Source organism: Ptiloglossa arizonensis, chromosome 3, assembly GCF_051014685.1.
Source record: "Ptiloglossa arizonensis isolate GNS036 chromosome 3, iyPtiAriz1_principal, whole genome shotgun sequence".
Taxonomy (NCBI): Eukaryota; Metazoa; Arthropoda; class Insecta; order Hymenoptera; family Colletidae; genus Ptiloglossa; species Ptiloglossa arizonensis.
The window spans coordinates 21356096-21380320 of NC_135050.1; the positions used below are offsets into that span (position 1 = coordinate 21356096).

The window sequence follows — 24225 nt, forward strand, 5'->3', positions numbered from 1 at the left end:
TTGTTTATTGAAGTCAAATAAGTGAAATAATAAAGAAAAGATATGAAAAATTGTTACTTATAATGTACTTAATTGTACTTTATATCCGTTAGACTATTTTAAATAAAATTATGAAAATATTTACAATGTATAGACATTAATGTTTTATATATTTCTATAATCATTAATTAACAGTCTGCTAATTTAAACTTACATTCTTCCAAAAGTTTTTATATTTTTCCACTTTCATAAAGTTAGAATAAAATTAAAAAATTCCCGCCATTTGATCGACGTATGAAGAATATTTCATGATACTACTACTGTTGGCGCTGGAGAGGAATGCTATGTCACCATTAAGAATTATTTACTTTGTCCGTATCAGGAGAAAGTCACTAGTTCTAACACCAATCACAATTTCGTATCCATGAAGTAGCGTTCTTGTTGGTATCAATAAGCTTAAATTTACTAACGATGATTAATATACTATCTAAAAGGGTTCTATATGATATCTATGGTCAATATACGCGTGTATGAAAATATTTACATTTCTTAAAATGTATAATAAATCTTTTCGAAATTCCATTAGTATTACGAAAAAATTGTTCACAACAAAATGTAAATTTGTAAACTCAAAATTCACAATTCCTGGACTAATATATTGTATTAATCGTAGTATGTTAATAATATCGCGATGTCATTCTACAAACTTGTCTCAGTCTGCTAAAACTATTCGTGAGTATAATGAAAAATACAAAAAACAACTTGAAAACCTTCTTCAAGATCCAGAAAAATTGGCAGAATATCAAAAGTTGCAAATGGAAGTAGAATTTTACAGACACAATATAATGACTGTACCAGAAGTTTTAAATCCTTATGACTGGCTGGTATTAATGGAAGCAACTTCTAAAAATCAAAAAAGGTTATAATTGTAATAAATTTTACATTAATTACTTGTTTAAATTAAAAATTGATTATATCAAATATAATGTTTGTCTCATACTTTGAATACATAGGCAATATCTTATTTATCGTTGGAAAAATGAAATGAAGCATGAAAGAGAAATATTGGGAAAAAAAGAAATGCAAGAAGAATGGAAAAGACTAAATGGAAACAAATTAATTGAAGGCCCAAGACAAACTAATTATCAAAAATATGGGCTACACGATAATACAATGTTTTTACGTATATATAACCATACAATGAATAATTACTATACTTCACAGTTAATGAATGCTATGTTATATGGGATGAAAGTAGTATTTGATTTTAGTTATGATCACGCTATGGCAAAATTTGAAGCCAATAATTGTGCAAAACAATTAGTATTTGCATATGTAATGAACCGAATACACAATGATCCTTTTGATCTTTATTTTTGTAATGCCAACAAGTCTAATTATGTAATAGAAAGAGTTCATCGAGTAATACCAACTTTGTACGAACCAGATTTTCCATTAAATATCACTGAAAAGTCATATATGGAAATATTTGATCCAAAAAAATTGGTATATCTTACTCCACATACAAACTCCGTTATGACAAAATTTAATCCTGACTCTATATATATAATAGGTGCAATGGTGGACAAGGTAAAATACATTTTAAGGTTTATTTCTACTTATTATTTAATCTAGAAATATTGAAATAGTTAGTAATGATTTTAAAGTAATATATAATACTTTATGTATAAAAAACAATACATTATGTACAATTTTATTTTGTAGGTATATTCACTAATTTATCTATAATTAAAAAGGTTGTGATTTATGAACAATTTTAATAATTAACATATATTTAGACGTTTTTTAATTTTAAGTTTTTGGGTCTTCAGAAACAATCAATTTGAAATTATAAAATTTAAAATACTATAATTACCTAACTTACAATTAGAAGTATATTTAGAAATTTTTTGTATATACATATCTTAAAACATAGAGTGTGTTTAAACAGTTTAAAAATTACTAATTTTTATAACAAATTTTGATTGATATGCATTATTTCATATTTGCTAATACATATTTTCCAGGTTAACCGTAAGCCACTCTCATTAGGAAAAGCTAAAGAAGCGGGTATTCGAGCACTCTCTTTACCCATAAGTCAGTATTTAAATTGGGGATCTGGATCTTCAAAGAATCTTCCTCTTAATCAAGTTCTTGGTATCTTATTGGATCTGAAGTGTACTAATAATTGGAAGACAGCATTAAAACATGTTCCTACAAGGAAGTTGAAAGAAGCAAGAGATGATGCATTCAAGAAAAATTTCATAAAAAGACAGCAAATGATATCATTGCTAGAGAACGCAAAATAACTTTAATTAGTAATAATGTTTATAAATTTAAAGCTAAATGCATTTTGAACAACTGAATTTAAGCATAAATTTATTTCCTTGATGACACTATGAAAAATAAACACTGTACTCAGTAATTTAAACAATTGCATTTCTAAACTAATTGTAATTGTGTATTAGAAACAAATATTATCTAAAACACTGTATCAGTTATTTTTTGTTATAGTATTGTATTATTTTTATGGATACAAATTTTTTAAATAAAAAATGAAAGTTTATTGAAAATACTATTTGAGATAATAGATGCTTAAGTTGATATTGAGATTGTTTTTGTTGTGAGAAAATGTAATTTGACTGTAGAAATAAATGACAACATTATCAATTGTTAATTATGAATGGACCAATGACACCTTTTATTTTAATTTAATCTTATTACATGTGTTTGTTACTGTATTTTACAGTAGGAAATTTTTCAATGCACAACTAAAACTATTACAATATACCCACCTGTTTAATTTCAATTCTTTATTATTACTAAAAGTAACAAAGTGTAAACATTTAAAATTTGTTTTTAAATTGATATGCAAATTTTTTTGTATTTATTTTGACAACCATGATTTCAAATAGCGTTTTAAATGGTACTTAGGTTTGAGTATGTTTATTTTTTATAAATGAGTTCCAATAAAACTATTACTTTGTTATTGCGGTAGTGAAACAAAGTAACATTCCTGAGTAGTTACGTAAAGTAAAAGATTTTTTTAAATATATTCAAAAATAAGAGCATTTTATGAAGTATCTGTAGCTGTAGAAATAGAAATATGTAGTTTCTTTATATATAACATTATTAATACATTAATAGGTTTCGATGTTGTATCAAAATATTTTACTGTTAGTGGTATGTTGAGAACGTATATTTACGTACATAAGAGTGCTATCGCGCGCTGATATACATACTTGATATTTAAAGAGCGCGCACCGGAAGTCAAAGTACGAAATTTTAATCGTTTTATCTTGAAAACTAAGCCGCAGATTACAAAATGACAAAGGGCATTTCAATTTCTTTAGTTATGAGGAATTTCTGTATTTCAACTTGTTGCATGATATTGGATTTTACCTCATTTAGAGTAATTAAGTAGTAATTCTCTTATACAATTATAATGACTGTCATATAAATCGCGAAATATTAATTAGTGGTTACTTTTTGTTTTATTTTTTCTCTTTGTGTTATTTATTAAGAAAATTCAGTTTTTTAATTTGATTTCATGAAAAACGACATTTTCAATCTAGAATAGACCAAATGTGATATTTCATAGTGTGTTCTTTAATACAGGAAATACCAATATATGAATGGTTAGTACGTTCAAAAAATTGTGATCAAAGGAATTTCATGTATTGTGCATTTTTCGTACATGCATTTTAAAGTAAAAGATAAAAATAAAAGAAATTGTTGTTTTTATACAATTGGTTACCAAAGACATTTCATTTTTTAACGATTTTTTATACACATCGTACATGTAATTGTAAAATCAACAAAAGTAATAGTAATTAACCTATATAAACTGGAATTTGAAGTTAAAACTTTCCGATTACTTGTAAATGACATGATATCTCATGACGAGACAAAAGTTGAAATAGTACCGATAAATGGAGAAAAAATCGAAGAAAGGGAGGAAACTGTTATATTCGTTGAACAGTTTGTGAAAGATGTATGCGATTTTAGTTCCCAGTATGGAAGTAATATCAGTATTTCTTATACGGCCTATAACATTGCTGGGAATCCCAGTAAATTTCCAGACTATGGAGATTTTCCACAAGCTTTTGTTATGGTAAGTTAATATTTTTAATACATTATTGAACAGTATAAACTTATATGACAATTATCAACAATATGAAAGTTGAAGCAAGAATATTGTGCATTTGTATATAAACTGAAACGAATTATACTTTTTTAATATCAATACTCAATAAACAGTAATATAAATAATTACAGATTATAATTTTAGAGACTACTATAATGTTATTAATACAATTCTATTGAAATACAAAATTATACCTAAGAAAAAAAGTGTATACACCATTAGTAGAAATGATATATTTTGTGTATTATTACTATAAATATAAATTAACAATTTAAATATTTAAGTTTTATAAATATCACATTTTAGGCATAACAAAATATTTAATAAGAATAAATTTACTTATGAAATATAGTTTCCTTGACATAAGATTAATAAAAACATTTTATGCTTTTGTATTAACATCATTAATATATTAAAAGGATTATAATTCTAGAGAACATATGGACAGTGGTGGAACAAAGCACCTTCAAGACTGATAGATTATATGCCACAGAATAATGAGGATGTTATAAGTCAGGATTATATAGGTATATAATATTTAATACAAAAAATGAATAATGATCAACTTCAAATCATATGTTATAATATTTTATAATTTTTTAAAATATTTTTAAACGTCTGTTAATATTTATGGTTTATAAAAAAATGAGAATAAATTCAAATATTTTGTATGTTATTAAGATCTAGAATATTATCAAGAGGTATATCCAATTAGAGTATCGGTATATGAAACTTATAATCCTGGAAGTGTAGTTGGAATTTGGGCACAAAATTCTGAGGGAAATTGGTTCCAATTATGGAGTGGATTTTCTCAAATTGTACCACATAAGCCAAGGATATTTTCTCCACGTTTGCAGCTATGTAATTTTAAAACAAAAATGATAAGACTGGAATTTAATCACAACTTATTAGACTATTATACAGAGTTAGATGCTGTGTTACTTATTGGAACATCAAAACTAATTGTACCTAACAACAACTTACATAATCAAAATTTAAATGATCTTTCACAACAATTAGGCTATCTTGAACATAGCCTTGATGATATTTATAATCTAACACCAGATTATTTAAAAGCAAATCAGGATTTGACAATTCTTAAAAGGACACTTTCTAAGCACTGTAAACTTTTTAAGAGGTATATTGGCATTAACTTCATATATTAATATTTAAATACTTTAATAACAATAGTAATACATTTATAAATTATTGTAGCAAGATAATAGACAATATTTCCAAGGGCAAGTTAATGTCTAAAATAGGTCAACATTATCAATCGGTTCCTCCTATAGAAGAAGCATTTAATAGTTTACAACAATTTTTACAAGAAGACTTTCCAAAACTTATCAGAGATATTCATTACTCAATACCAAATGCATTAAGTGAACAAAATAACTCTTCAGAGGAAAAGATTTTAATATCTTTAACTGATTCTGAGAATCAACCATGTGGCAGTTTTTCTGCACTTCCAGTAAAGTACCATATTTTAATTTCTCATATTACAGCAAGTTTGTTTCAAAATTAATGGTAGTAGCTTACTTCCAATGTATTTTTTACAGGATGAAACAGTACTAAAAATTTTAAAATATTTAGATTTAAAATCATTATGTTGCTTATGCAGAGTAAACAGACATTTTAATAATATTGCAAGAGATGCTTTATTGTATACAAGTCTTAATTTAAAACCTTATTGGTACTGTCTGGATACATCAGCATTAAATTGCTTAGCACCTAGGTGTCAATATTTGCAACAATTAGATCTTTCATGGTGTGGAAATTACAAAATGATTAAATATCAGGATTTTGTACATTTTCTTCACTCATCTGGAACTCTTTTGACACATTTAAGATTAAATTGTTGTCAATTCGTTAATGATGCAATTATTCTTGAGATTTCAAAAGTTTGTAAAAATTTAAAAGGTAAGTGAAAATATCATTGTAACATGTTTTACAAAACTATACAAATTACTCATTTTAAATGTCTTATTTAGAATTATGTTTACGTAATTGTATGGGAGTAACAAATGAAGGATTTTCAAAACTTAAAAACTTAGAATTACTTGAGCGTCTAGAACTTTACAGAACAAATATTGAAACTGCAACATTATGTTCTATATTAAAGAAAAACACTCAAATGAGACACTTGAATTTAGCAGGAATGCACGATCGTTTAAATATAGATGAGGTTGCAATCAAATTAGGAAATTCTTGTCCTTATTTAGAAAGTGTAGATTTTTGGAAGGCTCAAACTTTAACTCCTCATGGAGTTAGAGCCTTGTCTCGTTGTACTAATCTTCGAGAAGTGGATTTTGGATGGTGGTATGTTGTCTATGCAAAACAATTTTTATCATCCACATATATATTTTAATTTAATATTTTCTAATAATTATGTATCTGTATAGTGGTGGACTGGGTGCTCCTGGTAATTCCTTACGAGCATTACTATCTTCATGTCGATATCTGGAGAAAGTATTTTTAGCTGCTCTTAGAGGATTAACAGATTATGACTTGGAACCACTTTTATATTGTTCACGATTGCAACAATTGGATTTAATGGGGGCTCGTTCTCTTACTCCTGCTATATATTATGGATGTCTATTGTTTTGTCCAAAGTTGGAAATGATCGATCTTAGTTTCTGTGAAGGTATTAGTGATTTTATACAAGGGTGGCGTCAACAATATCCATATGTTTCTATTAAAAGAAGTTGTCAAGTTATTAGCTCTGATATGCTATGAGGAACATTCCATAATATTTATTACATTTAATTCTATTATCATTAGTGGAATTAACATGATTTAAGCACAGGACAATTTTTTTAACACTACAGTCAAATTGATTTATTTCTTCCTGATTATTAGAATACTGCAAGACTGCAATGTAATTATATATAATTATATGCAAAACATAGATATTCGTATACATATTTATTTATACTTTCTCTTTTTGTCTTTTATTTAAAAAGGTACATAATATATTTTTGAATTTGCAATTTGATGGTACTTGTATGTTGCTTATGTAATAAATTTTAATGTATAGTAGATTGTAAAAAACTTTTTATACGTGTAAATATAATATTTTCATTAAAAAAGGATATTATTGAAAATAAACTACAAATATTTGTAACTACAGAAATATGTGTAATATATAATGTTGTTCATGTTCATGTTATTAATACCCAGTATTTCTCTTATAAGTGACAGGAATACAGAAAACAATGAAAAAGAAAAAACAAATTATAGTTTTTTTTTATGTATTGTATGAAATCAGTTATCAAATTCAGATTTAGTGATCAAAATTTTTGAAAAGTTATTTCACTTTTGATCTAAATCATGAAAAAGCATTATATGAACGAAAAGATGGGTTTTTTCCCATAGTGAATACTGTCCACTAGCATTTTTTACATTTTCTTAAAGTACAAATATTGTACAAAACTAAATAGTATACTTAATATAATTACTATTTTCCAAAATACATTTTTCAGTTCTTTTAATTATATTTTTAATATTTTATGCAAATGTTGTTGAAGTATTAATTTACATGTTTTTGTCATTCTTCTCTAAGAGTGGAAAATACGCCTAGTCATCAAAATATTTCTATTATATCTGACCTTGTGTGATTTTAAATATTGTATGTTCTGTGTTATAGATTCGCTCAATAGCCGTTTTCAATGGTATAAACAAAAAAAGGTTACTTTTTAGCTAAAAAAAAGTTACATCTGTTGAAAATTCAAAAAATTGATTTGTGATATCGTATTGTTTACAAAACAAAGTGGAAAAATTTTTCTTCATTTCTTTTATACACCTATCACATACAAGAAAAACGCTGAATAGTAATAACGTGATATCTGTATAGTACATACCTATATTTTACTTCTGAAGTTTATATTTTAATTCAATTCTGCTTAAAATAATTTAAGTAATGATTATAAATATCAGTTTTTTAAATTTATATATGCAAATAACTCCAGTGTCAAACACAACTATTATCTGAAACATAATGTGAATAGTGGGGATAGAAAAGTGTGAACAGTGATTGATATACGTATACATATGTGCATTGAAGGATCGCACGTGGTTATTAATGGTATAGGTTATCCAAACTCTTTAACAAAGAAATTATATTTTATTTATGCGCCAGAAAATTAAAAATTACATTTTCTTTTATTAAAGAGTAAGATAATTCTACTGAAAATATAGTTTCTAATATTTGTGTTTAATAAAATTTTTGTCAACCATGAAAATCAACCTAACGGACGACGAATCATATCAAATTCAAAATGATATTAAGGAAAAAAGGAATAGAAAAGTTGAAGTCCGGGAAGAAGGTAACCTTATTTTACTTTACGTTAAAGATATTAATAATTAATATCTAATTATTTCTATGTGAATAGAGACTGTTTTATTTTTCAAAGTTATTTTTGTGTTTCTATAAAAACAAACTTTAAATAGAAATGTTTTATAATATGTGTCTGTCATACTGCCAGTTTTGACATAAAAATACATTCAAACATTATTTAATTCATAATAATAGGTAATAAATTTATTTATAATTTGAAGAAATTCTTAATTGAAGCATTTAATTTTATAGGTACTAGTAATATTAATGATAATGTTAAAGTAAATTTGATTCCAAAAAGGAATTTATTATGTAAAGAAAATGGGATAATAAAAAAATGGAAAAAGAGACGTAAGACTGATTCATTTATAAATGATGTAAGCAATAGTGAATGCATCAAAGAATTAGGAAAAGAAGTATTTGAACAATATCAAGGAAGTATAGAAATGAAGAATTTAAAATCATTAAGAAGTATTATATTTATATTACTATAGTATATGTAAAATAATTATTTCAAGAATCATATATAATTAATCAGTTACAGATGTAGAATGTAATAACAAAACTGAGGTAGATTTGGAAGATAATAAAAGTATGAATGTACAAGCAGAAGAATTAGATGGTAAATCTTTAAGAACAGGCTTTAACTCCGTTAATGGTTTAGATATGTTAAGAAAGTTTGTAAATACTTGTAACAACAATAAAGAAAGAGATTTAGCTGCAGAATATTTAAATTCAGGTGGCAACATACTTGAGGTATTGAAATTATTAGAAACTGTAGATAAAAAGAATATTGGTGCTGTTACAACTGTTTTTTCTGCAGTAAGGATATTACTAATTAAGTATGTATATTACATATTTATGTATTAAAATGAATTTTGATGAAAGAATAATTTATTAACTAAACTTGTATCTTTCTTTTTTAGAATTTTGGCACAATATCCACAATACCAATTTAGTGCAGAGGGGGCATGTAGACATGTAATTAATTCACATTTATCGTCAATACATTCTATGCTCTCTGTACAAAGTAATACAAAACAGCGAAAAGTGGTTTTACAATTGCTTGCTGCAATAGTTTCATTAGGTGGTTATCTTCCACATGAATTACTTACTCATCTGTCTTTGTTACCAGAAGTTATTAAATCTCTTGTACGACACACAAAACCTACAGATAATCAGAACATAAGAAACTGTTATATTCATTTCATACTTGCTTTTTTAATAGAAGGAAATGCATTAACCATTAAAATTCTCTTGGATAAACATAATCTATTTTCTAGTATATTTCCTGATCTGATATATGATTCCAAAGATATTATTGCTTTAGTTATAACTACGCTTAAGACTTATATTCTTAAAAATTCAAAGATTAGTAAAACTATGAAATTACATATATTTTCAACATCAGTCATTCAGAATCTTATATCTTTATATAATTGGAAAGGTCCAAGCAATTGGTCAAAAAATAAAATTCAAAGCTTTACAGAAAATCCACAATATCATGAAGAAAAAGAGGTATGTAATCTTGATTATATATTAAATTAATGTAATATGAAAATTTGTTAATGCCATTTAAAGAATTAATTATATTTTAGTCTTTAATATAAATACTTCTATTAATAATAAAAGTTTCTAGATTTAAAATATAAGAGAAACAAAAAACATAAAAATAATTTCACAGCTTTACTAGTATTACAATTAATATTATAATAAATAATAGATAATTTAGAAAAATTATATTTTATATTTATTCTCTCAATCTACAAGAAATTTTTAAAATTTAGGTTGTTAATGAAATTGTGCACGATTTCTTAATTATACTATTGACATCTCATCGATATGGTGTTGTTTTCCATGATTATACATTTGGTACCTCGCATATTAAACGTAATCAGTTAGTAAATACAATACTTCAAAGCTTAGATCGACCTTGGGAACATGAAAAACCATCAAATTTGTTAATTAAAATAATGGCAGCATGTCCAGATTTAATTAAAACCCAGTTTATCCTTTTGGAACCACACATTTTACCCAGAATATCATCTAAATGGCTTGCAGTAATGAAATTTGTGAGAAAGGTAATTATATCAAGATAAATGTATTGAATTTATGTGATACACCTATCTCTTGAAAGTTAAATTGATTAACTCCATATAATAAAAAATAGATAAAATGAATGTTATAAAAATCGTTCTAATATTGTTTCTTCATATTCTGGTAAGATTGAAAAATTTACTGAAATTGCAGTTGATCGGTTTAACTTCTGAGAGGCTCATATTGTGCGTAATGAAATATGTATTGTAGTTATTCTAAATTATTCATATTAAATAAATTTTATTACAGATTATAGAATCAGTGGACATAGAAACTAATATGAAAATGTATTCAATGGAATTAAGTGTATCTCAATTAGCCACTGCAATAATGTCATTAACTCTACCAGGAATAATATTGAAACATGCAGTTATATCATCTTTAACTCATTCTAATATAATAGTAAGACATGAGGCAGTACTTACACTGACAACTATGTTTGAACAAATACGAAAATATTTATTAATTGCAAAAGAATATTACGAAAGTGACATTCATTTCTGTACATTTGAAAATAATGTGTTACAATCTACTATAAAGGTATATGTGTATTACTTTTACATACATATATATAATACAAGAGAATAACATCTGTTCTTGTATAAATTTTTAAATACAATAATGATATTTTTATTGTCTTAATTGAAAATGTTTGATACTGCAGAATGTACCCAATTTAAATATGATATTGAAACTGTGGAATTGGGTATCAAATTCAACTGATAATGACAGTGTTAATAAAGAATATATTTCAGAACCAAAGAAATATGAACATTTGACAGCTATATTAAATTTATTATATATGTATAATGACACATGTCCAAAATTATTGCATACATTAACGGATTTGCAACCTAACACATTTCTAAATACACTGAACGAACTAGACAATGTAGATATTGCTGAATTTAATGCTATAAAAATAAAAGCTATACAATTTTTAGTAATTTTAAATCCTACTGAATTTTCACCACAGAAGGTATATAAATCAATGTAGCTTTAAACAAATTTTTACTGAAATTTCTTTAAATTATATTGTTTATTAAGAATTCATTTTTTTTTCAGAAAATATTTAGCGATGTACTGTCATTTTTAATATTTCTTTTAAATAAAGAAGTATCCACAATCTCATTGTGTATAAAGATAACAATTAAAATTTTATTGAAGACTACTGGATTGTTTGAAGGATGTAGTGATCAATTAGATATCTGGATGAATGGTTTTATAAATCTAAATGAAAAACAAGAAGTAATAAATTGGTTTATTAATATTGTAAAAAAAGCTGCTAAAGATATTGAAAGATATGCAAATGAAATAATTGAAACAGAAGAAATTGTCAGTGAAGAAATAGTTCAGACTGGTCGATTAGAAGATATATTTAATGGTAAGAATTAATTCAGTTGTTAAGGATGTTTTACATTATAGTGTGTTTGAAATGTTTCTCTATACTTTTAGAATTGGTAGATATGGATATTATGCACGAAAATTTGGAAAGAGATATTTTGCGTATACAACGCTTTACGTCAATATCACCACTCCTGTGTTGCATGTTACATAAAGTAAAAAAAAATTTACATTCAGCAATATTAGATTATGCATCTTATATATTAGTACATACATTACATTATCAAGTTGCACCTCAATGTTTAATACATTTAACAAAAGATATACCAGAATTACCAGTACAAAAATATTTGCTAAGCTGGTTAGAGAACAGTAATCCTGTTTGTATTAAAAATGTTCCTTCTTCAATGGTTTTAATATTTAAATTGAATCTAGTATTATTAAGTGATACTAAAATACAGATAAATGAAATATTTATTGGTAACAATAAAGTTACTTTTAAGTACAACAATGAGGATATAACAATCTATCATTCTTTGTCAAAATACGAAATTACATGTTTGTTCAGGATGACTATATTTTATTTAACACAATTTACCAAACGAGGTGTTTTAACGACAACTCAAGTAGAGAATTATAAGATTCTTTTAATATCCTTATTATATCTTGCAAAAGAAAGTCCAGATAACTCTACATTTGTTGAAGAGTGTGTACAATCTCTTTTCACGCACCCTATTATTTTGTATTATTTTTCACCATTTCATCAAAAAAGTAAAGATATAATGAAGAGTATGATAACTTATACAATTATTGATATTTGTAATGTAATAATTCATTGGTACAAAAAGTGGAATTTTAGAAAGTTAATTTCACACTTCAAAAATAAGTTACTTATCCAATTGCATAAAATGATAGACAAACATCAAAGAAGTGACAAGATAAATAATGTTGAAATGATTATAACTTTGTTAAATTTGGTGCAAGTAACATCACAAGAGGTTGTGTATTTATTAAAAAAACTTGTGACATTAGAAAGTACAATGTTTATTTCTAAAGATGAGATAAATTTATCAATGTATGGATATATAATTCCAAAACTCTTGGAAATTATTAGTAATGATGAAATTAAATCCGAGCGTGATGCCTCATTTGAACTAGATGCAGAATTTGTTAAATGCTTATGTTCTCATCTACTTGTTTTAAAGTCGAAAGGAATTATTAATTTTGGAAAGTGGGAATCGACATTACATGAGTATGTTTCAAAATTTCCATTCAATATTGCTGGAATTAATACAGGTAAGTTATTATCAGAAAGGTACATATTTTGTTATTATATTATTTTTTTAGTATATACATTTAATCTTCATAATATGTTTGCAGATATTTTTTTGTCATTGTTGTCAACAACGATTACGGATACAACTGTAAGACTACTTTCGTTCCTAATTAGTAAAAATATGAAATTCATACCAATATTTACAGAATACATGTTGAAGTCTGAGAATATAAAAGAGAGTAATATTGTGTTTCCAATAATTGCAAGTAATTTAAATTTTAAATGGAATCAAGAGTTTTTACAAAAATTAAAGACATACTACGAAGTGGATATTTTATCTTATTTGGGTAGTCCTAAAAATACAAAAGGTTGGATAGAAAAAAATGTTACTGCAGTTTCCTACTTGATTAAACATGTATTTGATTTTAAAACATGTAGTGAAACGTGTAAAATTACTTTAGAAATTGGTGATAAATTGGACATGGTATCTATACAGTATATACAAATTCTTGAATGTGTCTATAATAAATATGCAATTTTAAAAAAAGAAAACGAAAAAGAGTGTATCACGAATTTGATACAAGTTCTGCTACATATAATTACTTTGACTCTTAAGAAAGAATCCAAAAATGTCAAGAAACTTTCTATTCTTTGTGATAAATTGAATGATGCAGTTAAATATTTAAAAGACAAAGAGGGAAATTTTTTATTTGTGCCATTGGATACTAATCATTCATGGTTTCAATTTATACGATTTTCTATGAAATTTGGTTTTAAAGAATTAAAACACAATAAACAGCCATTACCAATACTAAAAACTTTAAGTACTTTATGCGATATTACATACAAGAATGACAGTGACAGTGAATATGTCAAAACTTTATTTGAAATGGCAACTTCTCATTCTGAGTTTCTTAATATTATGTTGGAATCATCAGATGCAAAAAGTACGTATATAGTTCCAATTTTATTAAAAAAATGTATGTTTTAACTTATTTATGTATTATATTTTAGGGGATCTTGTAGAACTATTATGGATTCTTATTCAGAAAAACAAAACAGTTATGGTATTAACACACGTCCCGGTTTATCTGGCAGCATACAATGCTACTTTAAATGCAACCGATCAGTATCTTTTACTTGTAAGAGGACGGATAATAAATTTATTATTTTTTAGATAAATATTAACGAATATGCTGGTTTTAGATTTTGCAATATTATGAAAGTAACAATATTAATATTGACGAATACCGACCATATTTATGGGGAAATGCGGCTGCAGTATATTATAGTGTGAAGGGTGAAACACACATGAATTTGTGGAGAGAACCATCTACTTCTCAAGTTTTAAATTTATTTGAAGAAAGTATAATTAATAATACTATAAAAAATTATCCCATGAATAGAGCATTAAAGGTGAGTTTATTAATATAGTTGAAACATTTTACAAATATATTTAAAACATTTTTAAAAATTTTATGAAATAGAATTAAGGAATATCGATTTCGATTTTCATGTTTTTGCAGAATATTGAATTGCACAGAACAAGTGATACATACGATCCAGCATTTTATTTACCATTATTGTATTTTTTATTATCTGAAAATAATGTTATATCATGTCATAAAATTGCTCAAAGTGGTGCTCTGGCACTAGCATTTGCTGCATGCAGCAGTAATCATTCTGATGTTCGTATGCTAGCTTACACTCTTATTGCTAGATATTATACTCATTTGGAAGCTTCAAGGTATTTTATGAAACTTTGTAATAATAGTAATTACATGCATTGGTTTATTTTAATGTAATATATATATATATTTTTAATATTTATAGCTCAAAAGCAAAACTATTATGGATGCGATTAATAGATGCGCTTCGTTATGGTATTATATCATTACAATCAGAGCTTAATAATATACGTTTAAATTGTATAGTCTCCATATTTTTAGCAAGAACATCTTTAATCGCCACACAACCATTACATCCTCTTTATTCACCTTTACAAATATTCTTGATGGCTAAACCTGCATTAGATATAAATTCAATACCTGAACTGTTACAACTCTTTCACAGCTCTTATGTGGAGCATAAAGTACATAGACATTGGATTTTAGAGAATATTCGCGATGGTATGAAGACAGAAAATGAGTTGGATATAGCTTTTAAATGTGTTTTATTTAAAATGCTTTTAGGTTTTTATACATGCAATTTATCAGATCCAAATACAAAGGTAAGATTTAAGTATTAAACAAGGTGTTGATAAATAACAATCTCTTTTAAAGCTCATATTAATTGCTAATTTTATCGATTTTATTTGCTTTTATTTCAGATACTTATCCTAGAGATCATCAATGTTACATTGAAAATCACTAAGGCTTCTGTACTTCTTATAGAGGGCCATGGTCTATTTCCCTGGTTATTAGAAGTTACAAATAATTTGCGTAGTTATGAAACTCAATATATTGAGTTCATAGTTAAAATAATGGATAAACTTTTAAGTACTGTATTGAAAATCAAAGGAGACACTGACCATTATAAGTTGATGCTTTTAAATATCGCATTGAGTTTAAAATTATATTTATATAAGGACATCAAGATCACTGTATTTACATTATATATCAATATTTTGCAAAAGTTACTTCTATCTAAGTACATGAAAATGGTTGTTACTAAAGAATGTGTAATGGAAATTCTTGAATTCTCTAAAAATTACTTGGGTAATATGGATGAATGCGATAACATGCTACGTTTTGGTTGTGAATATATAACTAAGGCAGATTGTTTTGAAAATGACAATGAAATTAAAGTGGCAAGAAACTGTTTGAGAACAATGGTATGGACATGGTGTAGTCACGAAGTGACATAATACACTGATTTTTATACATTATGATTGATTTTTTATAGATTATGTAAATATTGTAAGTGTACACATATAAATTACAGTGTGAGTAATCGAATAGATTTAAGTTTTCTGTATAATCATCTTAGAACGTTATTGATTAAAAAAAATCTTTTTAACATTAAGAAAAATCTAAGCTTTTATTTTAATACTTATGTAAAACTATAATTCATTTTTTACATATTATTTTTAAATATTTTTTCAAAAGCAATCTATTTCTTATTTATGCTAATTTAATTTTTGTATTCTACGACGGCATTCAAACATAGGTTAAAATGGTTTTAAAAATAACTGTTTCAAACTGTTATATATCGATTGAGATTGAAAGATTTACGAAAAACCGACATGGTCTTGTAACAGTTATGGAAAATAAAGGTTCTGATTTATATCAGTTTCGGTTTTGCTTCTGCAGAACTGATATTATATTGGTTTTGTAACAGATATGTATGTATGCCCTGTCATTCTATATTTCGATTCGTTTTTTTTCTGCATTGATTGAAGTAGTGAAACGAGAGATTCGAGACAGGGAGGGGGACTCGGCGGTAAGAAACTTTTAAATAAACGTAATCCTTAGGAATAATGAACCAGCATGTTTGGAGCATGACATTCAGTTATATTCCTAAGCGAATGGTGAATACTTTGATTAATATAAAATTGTATTTCGTGAAAGAGATAATAGTTTTCTTAGTGTTAAATTAATGCAGTAGTTATTAGTAACAATTAAAGAATTATAACATAAAAAGCTGCAAAATGTGTGACGTTATTCGCAAATATTTTGAAATGTGCAGTGATAGTCTCAAAATGCATTCTACAATTGAAAACTGTTTTGCAATAATTTCGGTATGTACACAAATACATTTATTTTGTTTAGATTTTTAATTCTTAGTTTTTAGTAAATTTGGTTAAATTTAGTAAATTTCGATTCTTAGTAAAATTATTGGAGATGACAAGCTATGATTACGTTCAAAATTGATATTTGAATTAATATACAATCAAGTATTGTTGACTTATTAATATTTAATTAATGTATGTATTATAACCTATTTATAACCGTTATAGAACCGTCTTAGAACTGATATACTATCAGTTTTGTATAACTGTAAGCGAAACCGATATAGGCCAGAATCGTTTTTACTCATCACTATTCCAAAATTATTATTATTATCATTAAGCATGTATATTTGGTGTTAAAGTCTATATATTAACAATACAAATTCTTAGGAAATATGTGTGTAATCAATATCTATGTTCGTAGTAATTCTTTACTATATTCAAATTTTATGCACATTTTGCAATTCCTGTTTGTTCAGTCAATAAACCGATACTAACAGTTGATAATATATGTATATAGTATCGAATAATTGATTTGAACGTTGTTAATTCGTTTCATATGGTTTTCATATTTTTTTGAGTGCGTTGTACGCTTGTCTTTAGATTTAATATTGAGTTTATTTTAGCAATAATGTTTTACATACTCGTATAATGCATTAATAAGATATTTCTTGATTTTATTATGACAATTTCAGTGTTTAGGATTAGCATTCTTCCAAGCTTTTAATTAGCTCCTTGATCGAAAAATATTTCTGTGTCAAAATGTTACGAACTCCTTGGATAAAATGTGTGTACGAACACATCTGCATTTGGATCATTATTCTTGTCTTTATGATGCCGCAAAACTAATACAACTTGACTGATATCAAGATTATTGGTAAATTCTTCACCTCTATACCACTCTTTCATTTTTGGTAAATGACAACCTTGCAGTTCCAATTCCGACGCAGACAAAGTTACTGCCTCGTTTGTTGAGCTAGAGTTTAAATATCGCATAGCATTTTGAGCTTTCTTGTGGCTCAGAGCAAAATGCGCTACAGTATCCTGATCTTTTCTACTTAAAAATCCACTCTTCATTTGTTTTGTCGTTCGAGAATAATTCTCGACGCTATCTTGCTTTCCTGTAGCATTCTTATCCGAGGCGTGCCCCCTCGGATGTCCTGTATACAAGCACTTATGGCAGAAAACATTTTGCGAATTATCTAAAATGATTCTTGCCGCTCGAGGCGAGGTACCATTGTATCGAGCGCCACCTATCATTAGTGGCGTTTCGTTCTTACCATTTGACGATAAAAACGTATCAATTCGGTCGGTGAAAGTTTTTATATTATTTGTCAAATATTTTGTAATTTTCGTTCTCAAGTTAATAGCGCTCTGTCCGGTTTGAGCGGCAATTACCTCGAACAGACACCCGTTTAAATTCGTTTCTACGTTAACGGGATCTCTGTTACCGTATAATGTCCAATGTCCTATGCATTTTGGCTCTTGTTCATGAAACTCTACATTTACAGACGATTCATTCATATTCCGTTCCCCGCTATTTATCGTTTTATAAAAACGACCAACGGATCTCCAAATTTGGATAGGTTTTCCTATTACGTTCGATAACGCCTCCATGTGTATCAAACCTGCCGGACCATTATTTTTTAGGTCATTGATTAACCATTGGGCTAATTCTAATTTCCACAGTTGTCTTTTCTTTAACTCTACGTATTTGCTGGATTTTTTGCGCTTAATGCGCATCGATCTGTCCCGATTTTTTTGATCGCGTGCATTATCGGTGTTCGAAGCTTCATCGGACGAAGTTATTGTCCGGACAGTATTATACATTATTTGTTTTCTTCCAAAAATTGTTTCGAAATTTAACATACGATTTAATTTAGTTATTTGTGGATTGAATATATTCTTAAATTTTCTTACACATCATTATTTTTTCTTGCATAAAAGAATGCATAGATGAGAATGCATAGAAGAAACTTGCATAAATGATTTAGACGACTTGGAACATATCTTCTAAAATAGCGATACATAATATTAAATGTAAATTTTGAATCAAATAATTTTAGAACGGATTAAGAGATCGTCGATCGCGATGGAAAATGAATTGATTCGGGGAACATTCGTACATAAAAATTACTATTGACAAAATAACGTTCGGAATAGTAGAAAAATGTTGTTATTGGAGTCAATGAATAAACGGATGTAATTTGTAAAAATACTTTTCGAGAAGACGAGTCACTTTATAAGCCTTTGTTCCTCATGATTCTGTTTACAAACGGACATTGGAATTTTGAATTATCATATTTACCAAAATGTTAATAGGGTTTCGTTTGAAATTTTGCGTTAACCTTTCTCCATTGTATTTTGCGCAGTTGTTTCTGCTATGCTCATTTTTTTAGGCGCGATATATTTCATAGATGGTCCACGAACGAACTATTTATCCACGCATTTCCATCGTGAGTTCTGGTAGATAAGGATGATTGCAATTATTTACGGTTACGTTTGTTCGCAATAAGATATCCATCGTCTATGGTACACAATTGTTTTCTACTCTTGGGTCGGCAAACTTTTTTTGCTCGACTTGTGTTTAAGTTTGTGTTCATAATATCGTATAACATATATATTATTTAAGCCGAGAGAGAGCAAAAACGGATTATATAGGATATAACTAAATGTCGTACATTCAGTTTCACTTATGAGACAATTTTTCATAATATTATTTTAATTTACGTTTTTTATAATTTGGGATAGTTTTATCCCATCCTTTGTTCGAAATAATCTGGAAGATTAAGTATGAAGTACTTCTATAAGATGAAGTACAGATTATTGTTCGAACGGGAAATAGCTAGTCCGAAACATGGTGAACGAACCTTCGATTTGTACGATCTTCGATCGATTAAAAAAAGAATGTTGCCGTTCGTTTGGTACACGTGTAGCTAACAGAACCGCGGAAAATAGTTCCTTGAAATAGAAATCATTAGCAAATATTTCTATTTCATCGATCAAAAAAGTATAGTGTAAGTAAAATATTTCTTCGAAACAACTATTCAAATAGATATTTTAATAAAAAAACTTTTAGAAATACCATTTAAAATACTATTTCATTTCTGAAATGACGGTGATACTATTTCGTACGAAAGTAACCTCGAAATACTATTGAAACAGTAGCGAAGTAGTAACAGGTGGAAATTAATGAATAAAGAATAAGAAATAAAAAAAATATTTATTTCCGATGTTTATGTAATTCATTTATTTCGCGGGATGGATATTTCATTTCAATCGGATCCAAGCGAAGATATTGAGTATGCCTGTGTCCGGAGGACAGTCGATAAACGAAATATTTTTAAATGAGTATTGTCTCGTTGGAATATTTCAACAGTCGCGTCATCTATGCGCCCAGAAAATAGTTACCAACGAAAACAACATAGCGAAACAATATTTCCCCGCTGGGTATTTGTACAATTTGATTGTTACTGTTTCCTTTGATCTGTTTTAAATTATCCCCAGCCTTAATATCTAGGTACTTTTCGTTTTCGCGTTTGACGTTCATCGAGTCGCTGGCGATGAAAAAAAGGATCCCGTGACGTGACGCGATTTGAATGTACGCGTAAAGCTCGATCGACGAATCGTTGCTTCCCTGTTGCCCCGTAAAGCACAAAAGTAGGAGTGGAAATCGTAACGAGACGAGATCGGTTCCCGGTTCGCGTTTATTGCCGCGTGCTCGCCAAGTGTGCGCCCAAGAGAGAAATCGTTCGTTCGTCGATGAGAAAAAGAGGGTTAAGGGCCGGGAGAAAAAGGAAACCGTTCTCGGGCGGTTGGAAATGAGCGGGGAATCGAAAGAGCAGAAGGGGGTGAGAAGCAGGTGTGGTGGGGATCCTCTGGATCCTCGGTCGATTCGCGGCTTTCGTTGCTCGGAACCACGATACATGGATCAGTCTCGATGCAACCGTCCATTCGTACTGGTTGCTGTTGCCTCGTGTGGATGTGCGTTAACGTACGATTGCATTTTAATCGTTCGTAGAACCGTTTCGTCGGCTCCTTCGCCGCGATACGGTGGTTCGATCGCGAGGATCGTTTCGTGTGAACGTCATCGTGATTTTCCCGCGTGTTCACCGACAAAACTCATCTGTGCTGCTGGTGCCCGGTGGGCGATCGTTCGTTCGTTGCAAACACCCGTATCGCCAAGGAATACGCAAGTGAGCGTCGAAAAAATCTTTAATCGACGACAGTGCCGATAGGGAATGCAATTTCCGATCGACAGAGTGCGCGGGTTTTCTTGTTCGGGGAGAGTCCGCGGATTCGAATGCTCGTGGAAGCGGTATTTCGATAACCTATAAATTACGTATGTTTTTCTCGCGCATTCGAAACGTTTTTCGGCGACGTTCAATTCGCGCCAAAAGGAACACGGGATTTCGACTTCGCGTTACTTCGTTATCGTACAGTGATCAAAATCGATTTATCGTACCAGCGTTAATAACGAGCTACGTGATCTGTCACTTGGGAGAATTGAAATAAAGGCCGGTTAGTCGCGAACAACGTTCCCTGTTCGAAACGACGCAATTTAACGTTAAACGGGACTCGTTACGCGAAACCACAGTAAGTAGAGATTATCGTTTGACGCGTTCGAAGAGGAATATTTCCAGAAAACGTTGGCAATAATTGTGTCGTAAATGCATACGGATGTACTCGTTTGTAACCGTAACGCGCTTTCCAGCTCCTTTTGACACAGAATTGGCGTTTTTATCTTTTCGTGTTGCCTGAAAATTCGTTTCTCGACGATTCTTGGTTGTTCGGTTGCGTTGGGTCAGAATAGTCGATGAATTTTTTAAATTTCATCCTGCGATTATCTACGCTCTCGACCTTCTCGTAACACGGTTTCGATGTAATGTGATGCAAAAATTGCAACGGTCTTGTAACATCGATTAATAAACGTTTAACCAACCGTTGTACGGCACAGAACGTATTTCTTTCGATTCGTATCGGTTCTAGGTTTCGTTTAAGTTGTTCAGTTTAATGCTAGAACTACCGATAGTGAACATATATCTATTTTTGTCAGATCGTGTGCATATCTTTGAAATTAAGAAGAGGAAAATGCATATTAGTTCGCGAATATAATTAGTTCTCTAATTCAATAATTGTCATCGAATATTTCGGCGAAAGTATCGTTAATAGTTGAGCGATTTTAAAAAGGAATTCGGAGTAGGTTAGATCGACCGCTTTGATAATTTGGTATTAAATTACGAGTAAGACTCGTAGCGGACGACTTGGGGCAAAATCCACTACGTTCTCGACTTCGCTCCGATCACAGTTTCCATTTATACGTACCGAGCGGAAAATATTACGTCTACAACTGTAACATTTCTCTCGTCTTGCGAACATCGAAAAAAAAGAATCGTCGAGTCACAGTTCGTCCACCCGAAACGCGGAATATCGAAAGATCGAACGGGTTAACACGGTTTCGATACCGAATTAATCGTGTTATATGAGGGTCGAGTGTAGGCTGTTCGTTAGGTTCCTTGGGATAAAACGAACAAGAAACTTTGCGGAAAAGTCAACGATAACTATTCTCGGTCGCCGCGAGGAGCGTTGGCGTTGCGAAAATTGATTGCAATAGTCGTTGGAAAATGCGATCTTTGCGTTGGGTAGAGTGCTACGACATTAATGCCCGCGACGAAACGTGCTCGGTGGCGATATCAATGCCCGCATGAGAAAGTTACAACGGGTCATGCGCATCGTTCGAGATTACTCGTCAATTGTTTTTCCACACGCGATACGCAACGAGTTTTTGTAAAAATTGTGCACAATTGTCGACAAAGATGACGAAATAAATCTCGATAAAAATTGTGCACAACCATCGAACGAATTTTTCGATACCAGATGGCGTGAGCGAATCTCGTAGCTTTCCACGCGATTATTTACGCGCGTACACACGGGGATTTACTCGTCTCGAGAGCCAGCCTCGAAGGGACTGTCGGAAGTGAAAATCGAGCGGGAATAATCGTCGCGGTTTGACTTTGAAATTGTGCGCACAGTGGGCCCGGTCGAGGACAACGGTTAAAAGTTGCAAATTGATTTTCCCCACGAGTGGTTTTTCCATTCGCAAGTGATTGTGATGTGTTTTCAGATGTAATTGAACACAGTGTGTTATGGTATAACTTTGCACTTCTGCGTGGATTACGAAGCATCGAGAACTCAATTTAGGAAAACATGTATGGCTGGTGAGTGTTGATAATATTTACCTATCGATTAAACCGCGAACAAAATAATACATCTCGCGTTGCAAGAACAATGAAATCCACGAGTGTGGATACCTTCGTTGCGAATACCTCGCGTTAAAATATTACCGATCGCCTACATTTACCACATCGAGACATCTATTTGTTTACAATTCTGTAACGAAAAAGAAAATTTAGCGTTCGGGAGGACAGTGAGTGAGGGATCGTGACCGATCTCGTTGATTGTGACGCGCGTTAAAATACTTGAATCGTAGGGCAAGGGTTGAAGCGTGGTGATTTTCGGTGAAAGTTAACCGTGCGTTGCCGTAGTAACACAGCGTGCATTGGCGCGTTTCGTACGTCGGTGCGACGAAACGTAGAACCACCGCGGTGTTCCGTACCAAAGGCACCGTGCGTCGTCGTTTCGTGGAACTCGCCGAGTTTAACGTTCCCCCCTCCCCCCCTCCCCCTTCCCCCCTCTCATCCGCTGAAAGGGATTGACGACCCGCGGAACGTGCACGCACCGCCCAACGAACGTATCCTGAATTCTTTGGGCGGGCGTGCATACGCGTAAAAGCGGCACGTGTATATATTTTTTCGCATTGTTTATTCGATACGCGTACCGGTTGGTGCACGACGTAGGTAATAACGCGACGTTCGCCGCGTCGGTCACGCAACAACGACGATCCGTTAAGCTTTTCCGGTGACCGGTCGGAGGAGGTTTGAGGTCTTTGTTTCAGAGCAACGCTGCGCTGGCACGTGTACGACCGTATACGTGACTCTTTATCGGTCGAAGGAGCACCGATAATTAACGATAGCGTTGACCGTGATTGTGTGCGTGGCGTTTAGAGAGAGACGCGCTTCGAGGATACCGGGTGATACCGTTCGGGTGGTATCGATACTGTACAGTATCGAAATTCAAACAGTATCGGAACAGTATCGATACTGAACAGTATTGAAACTCAAACGGTATCGAAACAGTATCGATATTGTACGGTATTGAAATTCAAACAGTGTCGGAACAGTATCGATTCTGAACAGTATTGAAATTCAAACAATATCGAAACAGTATCGATACTGAACAGTATTGAAACTCGAACA

At 30.0% G+C, this 24225-nt stretch overlaps 5 protein-coding genes across 10 annotated transcripts in view; 4 read left to right on the top strand and 1 right to left on the bottom strand.

Moving 5' to 3' along the window:
• The first annotated feature begins 490 nt into the window (after nt 1-490).
• On the top strand, nt 491-2602 carry Rswl (tRNA methyltransferase roswell). Its single transcript, XM_076307554.1, has 3 exons — nt 491-898; nt 993-1569; nt 2007-2602. Exons 1-3 carry the CDS (start codon nt 510-512, stop codon nt 2286-2288), a joined length of 1248 nt encoding a protein of 415 aa, XP_076163669.1. The 5' UTR covers nt 491-509; the 3' UTR covers nt 2289-2602.
• Nucleotides 2603-3520: 918 nt separating this feature from the next.
• Fbxl4 (F box and leucine-rich-repeat gene 4) lies at nt 3521-7089 on the top strand. Its single transcript, XM_076307553.1, has 7 exons — nt 3521-4093; nt 4560-4653; nt 4808-5264; nt 5342-5597; nt 5686-6046; nt 6118-6445; nt 6529-7089. Exons 1-7 carry the CDS (start codon nt 3869-3871, stop codon nt 6860-6862), a joined length of 2055 nt encoding a protein of 684 aa, XP_076163668.1. The 5' UTR covers nt 3521-3868; the 3' UTR covers nt 6863-7089.
• Nucleotides 7090-7928: 839 nt separating this feature from the next.
• Nucleotides 7929-16517, top strand: LOC143144776 (nucleolar pre-ribosomal-associated protein 1). Of its 2 annotated transcripts, none has more exons than XM_076307551.1 (15): nt 7929-8451; nt 8715-8933; nt 9001-9304; nt 9389-9980; nt 10250-10543; nt 10809-11099; nt 11224-11538; nt 11625-11943; nt 12015-13199; nt 13284-14126; nt 14194-14321; nt 14386-14595; nt 14706-14926; nt 15013-15409; nt 15509-16517. In XM_076307551.1, exons 1-15 carry the CDS (start codon nt 8361-8363, stop codon nt 16043-16045), a joined length of 5946 nt encoding a protein of 1981 aa, XP_076163666.1. In that variant the 5' UTR covers nt 7929-8360; the 3' UTR covers nt 16046-16517. The 2 variants fall into 2 exon arrangements, with proteins under 2 accessions (XP_076163666.1, XP_076163667.1); XM_076307552.1 differs by having other exon boundaries at nt 9007-9304.
• Nucleotides 16518-16802: 285 nt separating this feature from the next.
• The window catches only part of Dgo (ankyrin repeat domain containing protein 6 diego), a 279288-nt gene continuing 271865 nt past the window's right edge, over nt 16803-24225 (top strand). Inside the window, exons 1-2 of one of the 5 annotated variants that reach the window (XM_076307113.1) lie at nt 20874-21105; nt 22787-23127. The gene's annotated coding sequence lies outside the window, so the exon portion shown is untranslated. Of the gene's footprint in view, nt 16919-20873; nt 21106-21561; nt 23128-24225 lie in introns of those variants that run through there. The other 4 variants (XM_076307114.1, XM_076307117.1, XM_076307116.1 and 1 more) reach the window with 4 other exon arrangements.
• On the bottom strand, nt 17675-19192 carry LOC143144932 (uncharacterized). Its single transcript, XM_076307813.1, has 3 exons — nt 19149-19192; nt 18830-18922; nt 17675-18749 (listed from the first exon to the last, which is right to left on the bottom strand). Exons 1-3 carry the CDS (start codon nt 19190-19192, stop codon nt 17675-17677), a joined length of 1212 nt encoding a protein of 403 aa, XP_076163928.1.

Bases quoted from the DNA above. Each gene is read 5' to 3' on its own strand.
- LOC143144776 (XM_076307551.1), top strand. From the start codon at position 8,361: ATGAAAATCAACCTAACGGACGACGAATCATATCAAATTCAAAATGAT. The intron at 10,544-10,808 runs GTAATTATATCA...ATTTTATTACAG, and splicing joins TAATGAAATTTGTGAGAAAG to ATTATAGAATCAGTGGACAT. The intron at 14,322-14,385 runs GTAAGAGGACGG...TGCTGGTTTTAG, and splicing joins CCGATCAGTATCTTTTACTT to ATTTTGCAATATTATGAAAG.
- Fbxl4 (XM_076307553.1), top strand. From the start codon at position 3,869: ATGATATCTCATGACGAGACAAAAGTTGAAATAGTACCGATAAATGGA. The intron at 4,094-4,559 runs GTAAGTTAATAT...TTATAATTCTAG, and splicing joins TTCCACAAGCTTTTGTTATG to AGAACATATGGACAGTGGTG. The intron at 5,598-5,685 runs GTAAAGTACCAT...TATTTTTTACAG, and splicing joins GCAGTTTTTCTGCACTTCCA to GATGAAACAGTACTAAAAAT.
- Rswl (XM_076307554.1), top strand. From the start codon at position 510: ATGAAAATATTTACATTTCTTAAAATGTATAATAAATCTTTTCGAAAT. The intron at 899-992 runs GTTATAATTGTA...TTGAATACATAG, and splicing joins ACTTCTAAAAATCAAAAAAG to GCAATATCTTATTTATCGTT. The intron at 1,570-2,006 runs GTAAAATACATT...CATATTTTCCAG, and splicing joins TAGGTGCAATGGTGGACAAG to GTTAACCGTAAGCCACTCTC.
- LOC143144932 (XM_076307813.1), bottom strand. From the start codon at position 19,192: ATGTCCGTTTGTAAACAGAATCATGAGGAACAAAGGCTTATAAA. The intron at 18,923-19,148 runs GTGACTCGTCTT...TCGCTATTTTAG, and splicing joins GAGGAACAAAGGCTTATAAA to AAGATATGTTCCAAGTCGTC. The intron at 18,750-18,829 runs GTAAGAAAATTT...AATTTTTGGAAG, and splicing joins GCAAGAAAAAATAATGATGT to AAAACAAATAATGTATAATA.